At 33.6% G+C, this 18232-nt stretch overlaps 1 protein-coding gene across 6 annotated transcripts in view; it reads right to left on the minus strand.

The window, feature by feature from the left end:
• DMD (dystrophin) overlaps window positions 1-18232 on the minus strand; it is a 2144556-nt gene that overhangs the window by 1308551 nt on the left and 817773 nt on the right. For all 6 annotated transcript variants that reach the window (XM_047764837.1, XM_047764839.1, XM_047764840.1 and 3 more), the window contains one exon: window positions 12147-12317. In XM_047764837.1, the coding sequence (XP_047620793.1) occupies window positions 12147-12317 (171 nt within the window). The remainder of the gene's footprint in view (window positions 1-12146; window positions 12318-18232) is intronic.

An 18232-nucleotide genomic window follows, 5' to 3' on the forward strand; every position in this document is an offset into this window, starting at 1 on the left:
ACCTACACCACAGCTCACGGCAACCGGATCGTTAACCCACCGAGCAAGGGCAGGGATCGAACCTGCAACCTCATGGTTCCTAGTCAGATTCGTTAACCACTGTGCCACAACGAGGACTCCAATTAAAGGGCTTTAATACAGCTGTATTATTTAACTGGCTTTGAATTTTTGACTGCTGAAATTAAATTACGAATAAAAGATATCTGCTAGTGGTTAAATCAGAAAATCATGAATATTAAACTTTGCTGAAGCTTATAGTTTCCAAATATCATGACCATCAGAGATATATAAACTTATATTTAACTACATAAATATTTCTCCCTATGGTTATATTTCTACTATAAACAAACTGTGACTAGAATGGGATATTCAGAATTGGTTTATTTATATACAACTAAGCAAACTTATTTTAAGACATTAGAAAATAATACTTAAAATCTATCATCACACCAGTGGAAATAGGCTACAGACTAAAATAGGTGGTAAATGCACATAGGAATTTAATTTTATTATTTTCATGTGGACGGATATATTGTATACTTCAAATACAGCCATGTTGTATTTTAGTCTCATTATGGAAGGTGAATACCTATTTGTTGATTTAGATACCTTAAAATCAGAGATAGTGATGGATTCTAGTTGTGGATTTGCTGTGTATCAGACTTTATTTTCTCATCTATAAAGTGGGAGCATTTGATCAGATGATTCCATTTTTTCTAAAACTTGCATAATTTTGAAAGCAAATAAAATAATTTTCTTCCTGCTTTGGCATTTGTTTTAATTTTTATCTCTCAAGTTATAATTTTATTTTATTGAAGAGATATTTATTGGGTATGTACTGTGGGTCAGAAAATGTCATGTGTATGAGAAAAACCAGTTAACAAAACAAATATTTCCCCTGTCCTTTTGGCAACTGATAACTAAGAGCTAGGGCAAGATTAGCAACCAGGTTCATCTCCTACACATGAACACTCCTACAGGTCTAAGAGAGCTGTTTCACTAATAAATAGAAACAAACACAGAGTCAACCAAAATGAGGAGACAAGGGAATAGGTTCCAAACGAAAGAACAAGTAAAACGACAGGGGAGAAAAAAAAAAGCCTTAAGGAAATGGAGATAAATAATTTCCCTGATAAAGATTTCAAAATGATGGTAAAAAAAAATTGCTCACTATACTCAGGAGAAGAATGGATGAGTACAGGGAGAACTTCAACAGAGACAGAAAATGTGAGAAAGTGGCAAAAAGAAGTCAAATAGCTTAAGATTACAATAACTGAACTTAAAAATAAGCTAGAGGAGTTCAATAGAAAACCAGAAGAAGCAGAACAAAGAATCAATGGAAATAATTAGGGCAGTGGGAACTCACCCAAACAGAGCAGCAAAAAAAAAAAAAAAAAAAAAAAAAAGTATTTTAAAAAGTGAATACACTTTAAGAGACTTTTAGGGAAACATCAAGTAGAAAAAAATGCATTTTAAGGGTCTGGAAGGAAAAGAGAGAAAAAAAGGGGTAGAAAATTTACTTGAAAAAATAGTGGCTGAAAAGTTCCCTAACCTGAGGAAGGAAACAGACAACTAGATCCAGGAAGTCCAAATAAGAGTTTCAAATAAGTTGAATCCAAACAGACTCATGCCAAGACAGTATACTTAAAATGTCAAAAGTTAAAGAATCTTAAAAGCATCAAGAGAAAAACAATTTGTTGTGTACAACAGAAGTCCCATAAGACTATCAGCAGATTTCTCAGAAGAAACTTTGCAGGCCAGAAAGGAGTGGCATGATATTATATATATGTATGTATATATGTATGTGTGTGTGTGTATATATAATACATTTACACAATATATATATATATATTTATTATACAAAAATATATTTACACAATATAAAATATTATGCTGTTACATGTGAGTCTCATAGTAACCTAAAAGCAAAAATCTATAGTAGATATACAAAAGATAATGAGAAAGAAATCTAACCCAAGCACTACATAAAGTCATCAAATCATAATGGAGGAAAGCAAAAGAAGAAAGGAACAAAAAAGAACTACATAAAAAACCAGAAAACAATTAGCAAAATGGCAGAAAGCACATACTTACCCATAATTACTTTAAATGGCAATGAACCCAATGCTCCAATCAAAAGATACAGAATGGCTCAAAAAAAAAAAAAAAAAAAGACTCGATATGTTGCTTAAAAGAGACTCAATTTAGATGTAAGAACACAGTAGACTAAAAGTAAAAGTTTGGAAAAGGATGTTTCATGCAAGTGGAAACTAAAAGGAATCTGTAGTATGTGTGTGTGTGCGTGTGTACGTGTGTATGACAAAATAGACTTTAAAATAGATTACAATAAAAGACAAAGATGAGCACTACATAATGATAAAGGGGTCAATCCAGAAAGAAGATATAAGATTTGTAAATATATATGCACCCAATATAATATGTAGTACATATTAACAGACTGAAGGAGAGAAATTGACAGCAGTACAATAAGAGTAGGAGATTTTAATAACACCTCGCTTGCATCAATGTCTAGATCATCCAGACAGAAAATAAATAAGAAAACACTGGCCTTAAAAAACACAGTCTAGATTGACTAAATTTCATCTAAAAGCAGTAGAATTCTCATTCTTCTAAAGTGAACATGGAACATTATACAGGTTAGAGTATATGATAGACAAAAAAACAAGTTTCAATAAATTTAAGAAGAATAAAATTATATCAAGCATATTTTCCAACCACAATGGTATGAAACTCAAAATCAATTACAAGAAGAAAACTGGAAAATTCACAAATATGTGGAGATTAAACAATATATTACTGAACAATCAATGGATCAAAGGAGAAATTTAAAAAAAAAAAACCTTGACACAAATGAAAAAGAAAACACACCAAAATCTATGGCATGCAGCAAAAGTACTTTTAAGAGAGAAGTTCAAATGTCATAGAAACAAAACCCTCCCTCAGGAAACAAGAAAAATATCAAATAAATAATCTAATTTTACATCTAAATGAAATAGAAAAAGAAGAACAAAGCCCAAAGTTAGCAGAAGGAAAAAATAATAATGATGGTAGCAGAAATAAATGAAATAGAGACCAAAAAGTTAATATAAAAGATCAATGACTCCTAGAGTAATGACAATAAAAACAAAAATAAACAAATTGGGCCTAATTAAACTTAAAAGTTTCTGCAAAGCAAAGGAATCCTTCAAAAAAATGAAAAAACAATCTACAGAAAGGAAGAAAATATTTGCAAATGAAGTGACTGACAAGGGATCAATCTCCAAAATTTATTAACACCTGCAGCTCAGTAACAAAAAAACGCCAACAATCCCATCAAAAAATGAGCAGAAGATCTAAACAGACAGTTCTCCAAAGAAGACATGCAGATGGCCAAAAAACATATGAAAAGATGTTCAACATCACTCATTATTATAGAAATGCAAATCAAAATCACTATGAGGTACCACCTTACACCAGCCAGAATGGCCATCATCAAAAAGTCTACAAACAATAAGTGCTGGAGAGGATGTAGAGAAAAGGAACCTTATTATACTGTTGGTGGAAACATAAATTGGTGCAACCACTATGGAAAAGAGTATGGAGATTCCTCAAAAAATGAAAAATAGAATTACCATATGATCTAGCAACCCCACTCCTGGGATCTATCCAGAGAAAATAATGACTCAAAAAGATACATGTACTCTAATGTTCATTGCTGGACCATATACAATAGCCAAGACATGGAAGCAACCTAAATGTCCATCAACAGAGGAGTGGATAAAGAAGATGTGGTACATATACACATAGAATATTACTCAGCCATGAAAAGGAATGAAATAATGGCATTTGCAGCAACATATATGGACCTAGAAATTATCATGCTAGGTGAAGTTACTCAGACAGTGAGACAACAATGTTATATGCTGTCACTTAAATGTGGAATCTAAAAAAAGATACAATGAACTTTGCAGAACAGATACTGACTCATAGACTTTGAAATACTTACTTTCCAAAAGAGACAGGTTGGGGTTGGAGGGATGGGCTCAGGGTTTGGGATGGAAATGCTACACAATTTGGTTGTGATGACTGTTGTACAATTATAAAGGTAATAAAATCCATTGAGTTAAAAAAAATAAATGAAACTAAGAACTTGTTCTTTGGAAAGATAAATAAGATGGACAATGTTTTAGGTAGACCCAGTAATTAAAAATGATGACAGGACTCAAATAAGTAAGACCAGAAATGAAAGAGGATAAATTACAACATATACCAAACAAATATGAAGGATCATAAGAGACTACTATGAACAATTATATGCCAACAAATTGGACAACCGAGAAGAAATGAATACATTCTCAGAAACATACTATCTTTCTAGACTGAATCGCAAAGAAATAACAAATATGAATAGACCAGTTACTAGTAAGGAGATTGAATAAGTAATCAAAGAACACTCAACAAACAAAAGTCCAGGACCAGACAATTTCCCCAATGCATTCTATCAAATATTCAAAGAATATTTAATCTCTCCCTTCTCAAGCTCTTCTTAAAAAAATGTATAGAAGCAAGTACTCCTGATCTCATTTTAAATGAGGCTAGCATTACCCTAATACCAAAACCAGAGAAGAACAACACAAAAGGAGAAAATTACAGGCCCATATCCCTGATGAAAATAGACAGAAAAATTTTCAACTAAATATTAGCAAATGGATTCAAGATTACATCTTGATGAAGTGGGATTTATTCAGGTATGAGAGAAAGGTTCAACCTCTACAAATCAATCATTATGATACACCATGTTAACAAAATAAAGTATAAAAATCATATTATTATCTCAATAGATACAGAAAAAGTATATGACCAAATTCAAAAACCATTTATAATAAAAATTCTCAACAAAGTGGGTATAGGGAGTATGTACACCAACATAATAAAGGCCATTTTTTACAAGGCTACAGCTAACATCATAATGAAGAAAACAAAGATTTTCCCTTAAGATCAAGAACCATCCAAGGTTGTCCACTCTCCCCACTTTTATTCAACATAGTATTACAAACACTCATCTGAGCAATTAAGCATAGAAAAAGAAATAAAACACATCCACATTGGAAATAAAGAAATAAAACTGTCACCATTTGTGGACAATATGACTTTATATATACAAAATCCTAAAGACTCCACCAAAAAACTTTTAAAACTAATAAATAAATTCAGTAAATTAGCAGAGTACAAAATCAATATGCAAAAATCCATTGTACTGTGATACACTAACAACAAAGTATCAGAGAAATTAAGAAAACAAACCTACTTACAGTGTCGAAAAAATAAAGTGCCTAGGAATAAATTTAATCAAGGAGTTAAAAGACCCGTACACTAAGGAGTTCCTGTTGTGGTGCAGTGGATGAATCCAATTAATATCCATAAGAATGCGGATTCAATCCCTGGCCTCGCTCAGTTGGTTAAATATCTGACAATGCTGTGAGCTGTAGTGTAGGTCACAGATGCGGCTCATATCTGGCATTACTGTGCCTGTGGTGTAGGCTAGCAGCCATAGCTTCAATTCGATCCTAGCCTGCAAACTTCCATACGCCACAGGTACAGTACAGCCTTAAAAAAGAAAGAAAGAATAAAGAAAAAGAAAAAGAAAAAAAAAAAAACCCTGTACACTAAAATCAGTAAGACACATGAAAAAAAAACTGAACAAAATACAAATAAATGGAAGGATATCCCATACTCATGGATTGGAAGAATTAATGTTAGCCAAAGCAATCTGCAGTTTCAAGATAATTGCTATCAAAATCCCAATGACATTTTTCCCAGAAATACAAGAAACAATCTCTGAGTTTGTATAGAATCACAGATTTTGTCTGTTTTGAATACATAAAGCAATCTTGAGAAAGAAGAATATAGTTGAAGGCATCTACTCCCTGATTTCAAATTATATATCAAAGCTATAATAATTAAACAGTATGGTTTTGGCATAAAAACGATATATATATATATCAATGAAGTATAATAGGGAGCCCATAAATAAACCCGTGTATATATGACCAATTAATCTATGAGAAAGGAGCCATGAGTATACAATGAGGAAATGATAGTCTCTTCAATTAATGGTGTTGGGAAAACTGGACAACAGCATGTGGAAGAATAAGCCTGGACCATTATCTTTTGCCATACATAAAATTTAACTCAAAGTGGATTAAAGCTTTGAATGTAAGACCAGAAGCCATAAAAATATGGAAAGCTTCTGGAAATCAGTCTTGGAGATTTTTGTGTGTGTGTGTTTTTTATTCTAAAATGAGTGACAACAGAAGCAAAAATAAACAAATTGGACTACATCAAACCAAAAAGCTTCCACACAGCAAAGAAAACCATCATCAAAATGAAGTGGAAATCTACTGAATGGGAGAAGATATTTGTAAATCATAATGTCTAAAACATGGAAAGAACTTATAAAATCCATTAAGAAAAAACAACCTGATAAAAAAACTGAGCAGAGAATATGAATAGATATTTTTTTTTCCAAAAGACACATACAGATGGTCAACAGGAACATGGGGAGATGCTCACTATTATTACTCATCAGAGAAATGTAAATCCCCACAATAAGATACCCCTCACAGTTGTCATAATGGCTATTATAAAAATGACAAGAAATAATAAGTGGTGACAAGGATAAAAAGAAAAGGAAACCTTCATGCACTATGGCTGGGAATATAAATTGGTGCAGCCACTGTGGAATGTAAGTTCCTCCAAAAAATTAAATTAAAACTAACTGGAGTTCCCATCATGGCTCAGCAGAAACAAATCTGTCTGGCATCCATGGGGAAGGAGGTTCGATCCCTGGCCTTGCTCAGTGGGTTAAGGATCTGGCATTGCCGTGAGATATGGTGTAGGTCACAGGTGCAGCTCGGATCTGGCATTTCTGTGGCTGTGGCATAGGCCAGTGGCTACAGCTCTAATTCGAGCTATAGCATGGGAATCTCCATATGCCATGGGTGCAGCCCTAAAAAGACAAAATACATACATACATACATACATAAAAACATAAATAAATAAATAAAACTATCATATGATGCAGCAATTCTGCTTCTGGGTATTTGTCCAAAGAAAATGAAAACTCTAATTCTAAAAGATATATGCATCTCTATGTCAATTACAGTACTATTTACAATAGACAAGATATAAAAACAACCTAAGTGTCCAATGATGTATGAATGGATAAAGAAGATGTGCTACACACAAATGCACGCATATATACAATGGAATACTAATCAGCCATAAAAGAGAACAAAATCTTGCTATTTGCTACAACATGGATGGACCTTGAGGGTATGATGTGAAGTGAAATAAGTCAAAGAATGACAAATATCATATAACTTCACATGTGTGGAATATAAAAAACAGAACAAACAAAATGCACAAATACACAGAATAGATTGGCAGTGGCCAGAGGAGAGATGTTTTGGGGTGTGGGAGAAACTGGTAAAGGAGTTGTGCAAGAGGTACAAAGACAAATACCATACACTTCGATTATATGTGGAATCGAAAAAACAAAATGAATGAACAAATATAACAAAATAGAAAGAGTCATAGGTACAGAGAACAAACACATGGTTGCCAGAGGAGGAGGCAAGATAGGATTAAGAGGTGCAAACTTACGGTTATAAAATAAATGAGTTACAGGTATGAAATATACAGTATATGCAATATAGCAAAAAATAATGCAATATTTTTGTATAATGATAGATGGTAACTAGACTTCATGGTGATCATTTTCTAATGTATAGAAATGCTAAATCAATATGTTGTATACCAGAAACTAACATAGTGTTGTAGGTCAATCAAACTGTAAAAACAAATCAGATTTATGATTACCAGAATGATGATGGCGGAGGGGAAGTGGATGAAAGTGGTCAAAAGAAGGTACAAACTTTTAGTTTTAACATAAGTATGAGGGATGTAGTGCACAGAATGGTTACTATAATTAACACTGCTGTATATTATACATGAAGGTCATTAAGAGAGTCAATCCTAAGATTTCTCATTACAAGGAAAAATGTTCCTGTTGTTTACATATGGGATGATGGATGTCCATTGATTATTGCGGTAATCATTTCATGATGTACCTAATTCGAATCATTATGTGGTACACCTTAGACTTTTACAGTGATATATGTCAATTTATATCTCAATAACACTGAAAGAAAAACACCAATGGCTTCTAAAATACAAAAAAAAAAAAAAAAGTTGGGTTTTTTTCTCCACCTATTGCAGCATCAAAATGCTGCTAGAAACATTCCAGTCTTGGGGTTTTTATTGCTGCTGATGATAAATGAAGTGGGAAAAAAATGGCTAGCTTTCTATAAGCTTGTACAACTGACTGCATTAGTAAAAAAAAATTAATTTAGGAAATGAAAAAAAGAGGAACAAACTTTTAACTATCAACTACACAACAAGGGTATAACATACAGGATGGTGATTATAGTTGATAAAATTATATTACAATTTTTTTTGACTTTTTGCCTTTTCTAGGGCCTCTCCCGTGGCATATGGAGGTTCCCAGACTAGGGGTCTAATCGGAGCTGTAGCAGCCGGCCTACGCCACAGCAACACCAGATATGAGCCACATCTGCAATCTACACCACAGCTCACGGCAACACTGGATCTTTAACCCACTGAGCAAGGTCAGGGATCGAACCTGCAACCTCATGGTTCCTAGTCAGATTCATTAACCACTGCGCCACGATGGGAACTCCTATATTACAAATTTTTAAGTTGCCAAGAAAGTAAAGGTTAAAAGTTCTCATCACAGGAAAAACAAAAAAAATTTGTGTAGCTCTTCATGGTGACAGATGGTACTGAGACTTATTATGGTAATCATTTCATAATGTATACAAATGTCAAATATTTATGCTGTACATCTTAAACTAATAGAATGTTATGTGTTGCTTATACTTCAAAAAAACCCCAAAATAAATAAATGAATTTGTTTTGGGAATGATCTGACATTTATCTTTGGAAACAGTGAGTGAGACTAACAGTTTGAGTTTAGTTCTCCATCTACCAAGAAAGCATGTGAAATGAGAATGGACTAAGGATTCATGGGGTTTCATGTACAAGAGTGATTTTTTTTTTCATTTTAAGAAAGTAGAATCATTATTACAAATGTGACTTTTATATTTATAGGCCACATGTTATTATTACATGATTGTGATTTTTGAAAAAGCTTCAGCACCTTCAAAATGAGTTAATTAAAAACTATGTAATTTAGATGTAAATGTATACCCTTTTCATTTAGCCACTGTGGGTCTTAAAGCATATCATTAGCAGCTTAGGATTTCAAAAATCCAAGGAGTGATAAATTATCATATAGACAAAGAAACATGCCAACTTTCTATACTTTGCTCATGTTGGATCTCAAATTAGTTTTGCTCCATTGTTTTAAAGAAAATATTTTCTAGATAGACTCAATAAGCTGAGATGTGCCCAGACTACTCAAGCTTTCAAATATGACAGGGATAATCTAGAAACCTTGCCAAGTTCATTATCTTATGATATTTTAATGATTTTATGGTGAGGCTAAGGCAAAAATATCTCTTTAGGTGGCATATTCAGTGACCTTATGGAGACTGGAATTGAGTTCATACGTGGCATACTGTTGTAGTTTCACCTCAGTCAGTTACAAATTACTTTCAGAATTGTTCACATTTCCTTCATGTATAGCTCTATTCCTTTGTGCACCATTATGCTAGAATTCCACATTATATTTATAATGCTACCCTAATGGTATGGGCTGAATTGTGTCTCCTCAACATTCATATGATGAAATCCTATCCCCCAGTACCTCAGGATGTGACCCTACTTACAGATAGAGCATTTAAAGAGGTAATTAATTTTAAAAATGTCATTGGGTAGATTCTAATCCAAAATGACTGGTGTCCTTATGGGAGAAATTGGGAAACAGGCATGTACACAGGGAAGATCATATGAAGACAGCTATTTACAAGACATGGAGAGAGGCCTTATTAAAAAAAAAAAAGTACCAAAGTCTTGATCTTAGGTTTCCAGCCTCCAGAACTATGAGAAAATAGACCTCATTCGTTCATTTGTTCAACTCTGAGGTACTTTGTCAGGCAGCCTAGAAAACTAATACATTATTAAAATGGATATGAACAATCAAATATATTTTCTACACCACTAAGGGGAGGATGGCAGAATGAAGCCTGGATCATTTTCATGAATCCTCTATATGTACTACTACTTGCCCCATGGATGTTCTACTACATTTCATATTTTAATAGATAATACATTTGGGGGAGGCTTTTTTGTTTTTTTCATGAGTGCTTTTAGTAGAAATCGCCAACAGTAGGTCGTGTGTTTGTGTGCGTGTGTGTGTGTGTGTGTGTGTACATACAGTGCATGTGGTGGGGAGAGAGGCAGACATCATGCAGGTTTTTCTCTATATCTTAGGATGGAAAGGCAAACGTGATAACTGCTCTGGACAAAATTGCTATCTGTCCCCTAGAATGAATTCTTCCTTTCTTCGTTTTAGTACAAGACCTGCTCATCATTTCAGCAGGACACATTGGCTACACATCTAGATAGAGACCATCTTTGGTCCCCTCTCTGAAGCCTAGATATCATGTGATTAAGATGTGACAGATAGAATATGAACAGAAACAATGCATGGAGCTTTCATGACACATCTTTGAGAGAGAGACAGTTGTCCTCTATTTCCGTTTTTCCCTACCTTTTGTGCACTAGGAGTGAGGTGTGTTGGAAGTGAGCATGTTTTATGGTGAGAATACAAATATACAGAGGACTAAAGAACAATGAAATGAAAGGGATCTCAGTCTTGCATGAATTTTGTGGAGCAAATCTACGTCCCCTAATCAGAACTATCTACATTATGTGAGATAGAAATAACCCTCTATCTTCTCAGAGACATGCTGTTTTTGGCTTATTTCTTATAGTAGCCAAGCCTGAACTTAAATGCATGATTGTAATTGATTCCAACTGAATTATCACACAGAATATATTAGTTGTTTGGGTGATAAGGAAAAAAAGTAAGGCCAATGTAATTTTTAAACTTTACCCTCTGTACACTTGCTAATCTAATAATCTCACAACACATATGATCCTGGACTAATAACTGCAAGTCAATGTCTTATCTCTAACAATATATTTATTCTGAATGGGGAGAAAAAGAAATCCATTCCCTACTATTTATTTGAAAAAAATTGTATGCAACAATATTTTACATCAACTTGAGATATGTCCTCCAACTCTACATAAAGAAAATCAGTTTTCAGTCTTAGTCTCATTGTATGACTAAGTTTTTAAATAATGCAATTAAAATTTCCCAAATTTGGATACTCTATATAGGTTTGTTGAATTAAAAATAAAGTGCAGATCTCTTACATACCTAATTAACACAGGCATGTGTTTGTTAGTTTAAAAACATGAGGGGGCAGAATATGCTTTGATTTTATTTTTCAAAGTGCCCAATGGCTTGGCAAACTTTAAAGTGAAAACACATTATTAATATCAACTATTTATATCAACACACTTTAAAGTAATCCAGTAATATATCAACTGGAAAAAAAATAAGCTATGGGTTCCTTGACCTTAAATTGTGGGGAGCAATAATGTCTAATTGGCTGTCAGAGAAACACCAAGAATTTGCCAGCAGAGGATTAAAGGAAACCCTGTGCTGTTTGGTGATAGAAATGATAGTGGCCTAACAGACCCCTTGAGACGTTTTTATAATTATGACATCAGCATTCACCTAATCTTGTGAATCTGTCCAGCCCAAATGTCCACAGTTTCTGTATCCTTGCCCTCCTCAAGGTTATGGAATCCATCTGAGTTGTCTGTCTTAGGCAAGCTAGAGGACAAAGAATCTCATCTTTGGGCCGACTTTCTAATAATGTATATATTTTTAAGGACTTATTCATAACCTACCTAATTCTAACCAAGATTTGTAGAGAATCTTACTAAAGCTTCCCACTGGTTTTATTGTAACTGAAGCAAGATAATATTTACGATTCTATTAGTGTGCATTAACAGTTCTTCATTAAATCATATTATCGCATGTCTTCATGTATGCTAAAAATAACTTTCAGTAATACAGGTTTTACCTTTCCCCAGACAACTTCAGAATCCAAATTACTAGGCATTCCTTCAACTGCTGATCTCTTTGTCAATTCCATATCTGTAGCTGCCAGCCATTCTGTCAAGACATTCATTTCCTTTCGCATCTTGCGGGACAATTTCAAGCATTTCTCCAACTGTTGCTTTCTTTCTGTTACCTGAAAAGAATAAGAAAATGTACTTTGGTTTACTTTTTCAATTCAGGTTTAATTATAGCCACTTGATTTGAACTTTCATATTTCTGTCATTTCAAAATAACTCTTTTCTTACTTTTAAAAAATAGTATTTTACAAACACATACATTCTGAATATTAATAGTGAATAAACACGGTGCAGATGAGATCCTTTCTCCAAAAGATAGTGTTCCGTATAGGATAGAAAAAAAAGCTACTATGATTTCTCTCATATAAAAAAAATTATAGCCAAATTTTTAAATTAAATACAATGATATAAATCAAATTGAAGATATGACATATCTCTTTTAGAAAAGCTTCAGTCATCTGTTAAAGAGATGGGCAAGAATATTTACAATCCTCTATATACGAATGAGATTTGGCCTTCCTGGTAAGGAATCCAAAGTATACTATTTCTCTCCAGATGCAAAAATATTTGTATAATACTTAAAATAGTCAATTTTATTGCCATTACCCCTTTAAAGTATCTAAATATACATTTATCATCCAACGGGGCAAAAATTTAATACAAAAATTTCACTCCCATTGATAGAGAAAATCATGACTTGATCCTATGTTTCAGTTCTCAATGTTTAAAACTAAGACCCTCAAAGTCAAACTTTCCCATGTTCTCACCAGAGGATGAACAAATTTGAGTTTTTCTACCACTCTTTCTGATGTGCCGACATCTTGTGAGTTGGCTGGATGGTTTAATAAAAAGCCCAGAATCTCTTTCTGATATATCTATATCTATAAATATATTCTACAAACAAAATAAGATTCCAGTCATAGGCATGAAAAACAAATACAAAGTGAAAATATGTTTAAAGAATTTTAAATGCTGCAATGAAAAACATACCCTGAAACTTTGAGACAAATTTGAAACTAAATTAAATGTATTTTAACAAAAGTGTGCATATATTTTAAAAATGTTTATTTGCTGAGACTGTAAATTAATTTTTTTTACAAGTTTTCTCCTCTTCCCTTCAGGGAAGTGAAAACATTTGCCCTTTCGAGTGCAAGGATTTTGTGTACAGAAGAAAAAAATATATATCTATAGTATGCTTCTATGTATAGCTATTTGTTCTATTCATTATTTGTAGAAAATAATTCTAGATTCATCATTTCAAAGAAATTCTATCTTCTTAGAGCTAATGCATTATTGATTTTTATTTGTTCCATTTTGTTTATATCCAGCCTAATGAGTTTTAATAAAACAGGAGGCATTGCCATCTTAAGGAAAATTGAATTTTACAGTTTTTTTTGTTTTGTTTTGTTTTGTTTTTTTGGTGAAGGGATACATTTAAAAGAGTGCCACCTGCAGTAGAAAGTTTCAGCAATCACCGTTTTATGAACACTTAAAAATATAAGTGAGGCTGGTACAAGTATTGACGTTTTGCGTATAAGCATTTGAGGCTGAAATGAGTATTGCTATGTATATATATTGTCATACAAATTAAAGAATACAGGAGCCACACAAGGAACTGTAATTATTATTATATCTAAGGTACTAGGTATAATATCTCTCAATAAAATTAGATTTAGATATAAGAAACTCTTTTATTTTCATTCATTGAACAATTAAGCTAAGTTGGTGATATTAATCAAGCTAATATAATTGTATTAAGAAAGTGCCATAGACTTAACTGCAGTCCCCCTCAAAATTAATAAGTTGAAGTCCCAGCACCCATGTGATTGTATCTGAATACAGAGTGTTTAGAAAGTAATTAAGGTTAAATGAAGTCATAAGGGTGAGACCCTAATCAGATAGGATTATGGCCCTATTAGAAGAGGAAGAAAAAGATATCCCTACCTTTCCCTCCATCCCTCTCATCCTCTCCTTCCTTTCTCCAACTCTCCTCACTCTCCCTCCTTATCCACTATGTGTGAACACTGTGAGAATATGACTGTCTGCAAGCCAGGAAACAGGTCCTTACTAGACTAACACCTTGATACTGATCTTTCTTCTCAGCCTCCAGAACTGTGATAAATGAAACATTCTCATTTAGGCCATCTAATCTATGGTGTTTTGTTATGGTAGCCTAAGCTGTCTAATACAAAAAAGTTATATATATATATATATATATTACTATATATATTACTAAGAAGGATTTGTATGTTTATATAAAAATAATAATGTCTTAAGATATGCTTAGTTTCCTTTCATTTCATCAAAAAAACCCTATCATTGAAGGCATTTGTAAGATTCAAATATGGAAATTTTTTTGAGAAGGAATATGTGACAACATTTTTTAACATTATATTTGCACATGTCCCTTTATCACTAATGTTTCTAAATCTTTATTTGAAAAATAAATGCCTGCCCTATATTTTTCCTGTGTTCTGTCATGCTTTTAAAGCTAAGTATGATTTCTTAGTAATCATTCATTTTGCTTTAATGATATTCCTATGTTGCAAACGGTTAAATAAACATATACTTCCACATTTTCATGGATTAGTAGGTCTTAACGTCTTCATGAGAATCATTCACTTCTTAATAATAATCAACTCAGGACAGTCTTCTAATGTCATTTTTATTGTTTTAAATTCTAAGTGATTTATTCAACATTATTTTATGTTAAATTTACACTTGCAAAGGCAAAAAAAAAAAAAAAAAAACCTGTACAAATTCTTCAAGGCAAAGGCCCAGACAATAATTTATGTTTGAAAAAGGAAACTCTCTCTCAAAACATGTAAAATACAAATTAGAAGGTTTCTAAAACATAAAGACCAGCAACTAATATGAATGGCTGCTAGCAGGTTTTCATTTGAATCTAAAATTTGCTTTATCTCACTGATAAGTAATTTGCAATTTGTATCTCCAAAACATATCTTCAATCTACTTTCTGTGTCAAATATTAGAATTATGTCTCTGCATGGCTACGTCTCAACATATAGGAAAGCATTTACATTTGTGTCTAAGATGAAGTGACAATTTTCTCATTGATGTTGTTATATTCAATAAAGTTGAGAACCTGAGCCCTAAAAATAGGTCCATTTCTCCCCATTGGTCTCAGTAAAGCTCTTTCTATGTAGAATGTATCAACTCTATTATACCTAAATATAAGTAGGTATATTCATAAAATTATCAGCCTTCATGTTATTATAAATACATGCAATGAAAAGAAGGGGCAAGTTAAAAAAAACCTTTTAGAATTATCTGAGAGACCAATGAAAATCTCCCTTAGCTTTATACATTTTTTATTTTTAATGTTTTTTATTTTATTTTATTTATTTTTTATTTTCTAGGGCTGCACCAGCACCACATGGAGATTCCCAGGCTAGGGGTCTAAACAGAGCTGTACCCACCAGCCTACAACAGAGCCACAGCAACACAGGATCCAAGCTGCATCTGCGACCTACACCACAGCTCATGGCAATGCCAGATCCTTAACCCACCAAGAGAGGCCAGGGATCGAACCTGCAACCTCATGGTTCCTAGTAGGGTTTGTTAACCACTACTCCACGACAGGAACTCCTATACATTTTTTAAAATGTAGACTGGAAAGATCATTACCGATTAATTACTATTTCTTTTTTTTTAAATTTTTATTGTTATTTCCACAATACAATCTTTTTTCTACTGTACAGCATGGTGACCCAGTTACACATACACGTATACATTCTTTTTTCTCACATTATCATGCTCTGTCATAAGTGACTAGACATAGTTCTCAGTGCTACACAGCAGGATCTCATTGCTACTCCATTCCAAAAGCAACAGTTTGTATCCATTAACCCTGGGCCCCCAATCAATCCCAATCCCACCCTGCCCCCCGAGGCAACCACAAGTCTATTCTCCAAGTCCATGATTTTCTTTTCTTTGGAAAGTTTCATTTGTGCCATATATTAGATTCCAGATAGAAGTGATATCATATGGTATTTGTCTTTCTCTTTTTGACTTACTTCACTCAATATAAGACTCTCTAGTCCATCCATGTTGCTAAAAATGGCATTATTTTTGTTCTTTTTTTATGGCTGACTAGTATTCTTTTTTTTATTCAAATGAATTTATCACATCTGTAGTTGCATAATGATCATCACAATCCAATTTTATAAGATTTCCATCCCATAACCCAAGCACATCCCCCCACCCTCCCAAACTGTCTCCTCCAGAGATCATAAGTTTTTCAATGTTTGTGAGTCAGCATCTGTTCTACAAAGAAGTTCAGTCTGTCCTTTTTTCAGATTCCACATGTCAGTGAAAGCATATGATGTTGGTGTCTCATTGTATGGCTGACTTCACTTAGCATGATAATTTCTAGGTCCATCCATGTTGCTAAAAATGCCAGTATTTCTTTACTTTTAATGGCTGAGTAATATTCCATTGTGTATATGTACCACTTCTTCTTGATCCACTTCTCTGTCAATGGACATTTAGGTTGTTTCCATGTCTTGGCTATTGAAAAGAGTGCTGCAATGAACATTGGAGTACATGTGTCTTTTCCAGTCATGGTTTTCTCTGGATAAATGCCCAGGAGTGGGATTGCTGGATCAAATGGTAGTTCTATTTTGAATTTTCTGAGGCATCTCCATACTGCTTTCCACAGTGGTTGCACCAATTTACAATCCCACCAACAGTGTAACAGGGTTTCTTTTCCTCCACACCCTCTTCCAGCACTTATTGTTTGTAGACTTTTTGATGATGGCCATTCTGGCTGGTGTAAGGTGGTACCTCAGTGTGGTTTTGATTTGAATTTCTCTAGAATGAGTGATGTTGAACATTTTTTCATGTGTTTTTTGGCCATCTGCATGTCTTCTTTGGAGAAGTGTCTGTTTAGATCTTCTGCCCATTTTTTGATAACCCCATCAATACTCTGAGAGGTGGATCTGAGAAGATGTTGCTGTAGTTTATGTCAGAGAGGGTTTGGCCTATGTTTTCCTCTAAGAGGTTTATAGTGTCTGGTCTTATATCTAGGTCTTTAATCCATTTGGAGTTTATTTTTGGGTATGGTGTTAGGGAGTGTTCTAATTTCATTCTTTTCTATGTGGCTGTCCAATTTTCCCAGCACCATTTATTCAACGGTCTATCTCTGCTCCATTTTATATCCTTGCCTCCTTTGTCATAGATGAGTTGGCTGTAGGTGGGTGGGTTGAATTCTGGGCTTTCTCTCCTGTTCCACTGATGTATATGTCTGTCTTTGTGCCAGTACCATATGGTTTTGATGACTGTTGCTTTGTAGTATAGTCTAAAATCAGGGAGCCTGATTCCTCCAGCTCCATTTTTCTTTTTGAGGAGGTCTTTGGCTACTCTGGGTCTTTTGTTCTTTTCCAAACAAACTTGAAAATATTTTGAGTTCTGTGAAATACATCCTTGGTACTTTGATAGGGATTGCATTGAATCTGTAGATTGCCTTGGGTAGTATAATCATTTTGATAATATTGACTCTTCCAATCCAAGAGCATGTCATGTCGTTCCATCTGTTTGTGTCATCTGTGACTTCATTTATCAGTGTCTTATAGTTTTCAGAGTAGAGGTCTTTGGCTCTTTAGGCACGTTTACTCCTAGGTATTTTATTCTTTTGGATGTGATGGTAAACAGCATTGCTTCCCTAATTTCTCTCTCTGATCTTTTGTTGTTAGTATATAGAAATGCCATTTTGATTTCTGTGTATTAATTTTGTATTCTACAACTTTGCCAAATTCATGGATGAGCTCCGACAGTTTTCTGGTAGAGTTTAGGATTCTCTAGGTATAATATCATGTCATCTGCAAGTCGTGATAGTTTTACTTCTTCCTTTCCAAATTGGATTCCTTTTATTTCTTTTACTTCTCTGATTGCTGTGGCTAGGACTTCCAAAACTATGTTGAAGAGTAGTGGCGAGAGAAGACATCCTTGTCTTGCTCTTGATATCAGAAGGAATTCTTTCAGCTTTTCACCATTGACAATGATGTTCGCT

This window comes from Phacochoerus africanus, chromosome X (genome assembly GCF_016906955.1).
Source record: "Phacochoerus africanus isolate WHEZ1 chromosome X, ROS_Pafr_v1, whole genome shotgun sequence".
Lineage (NCBI taxonomy): Eukaryota > Metazoa > Chordata > Mammalia > Artiodactyla > Suidae > Phacochoerus > Phacochoerus africanus.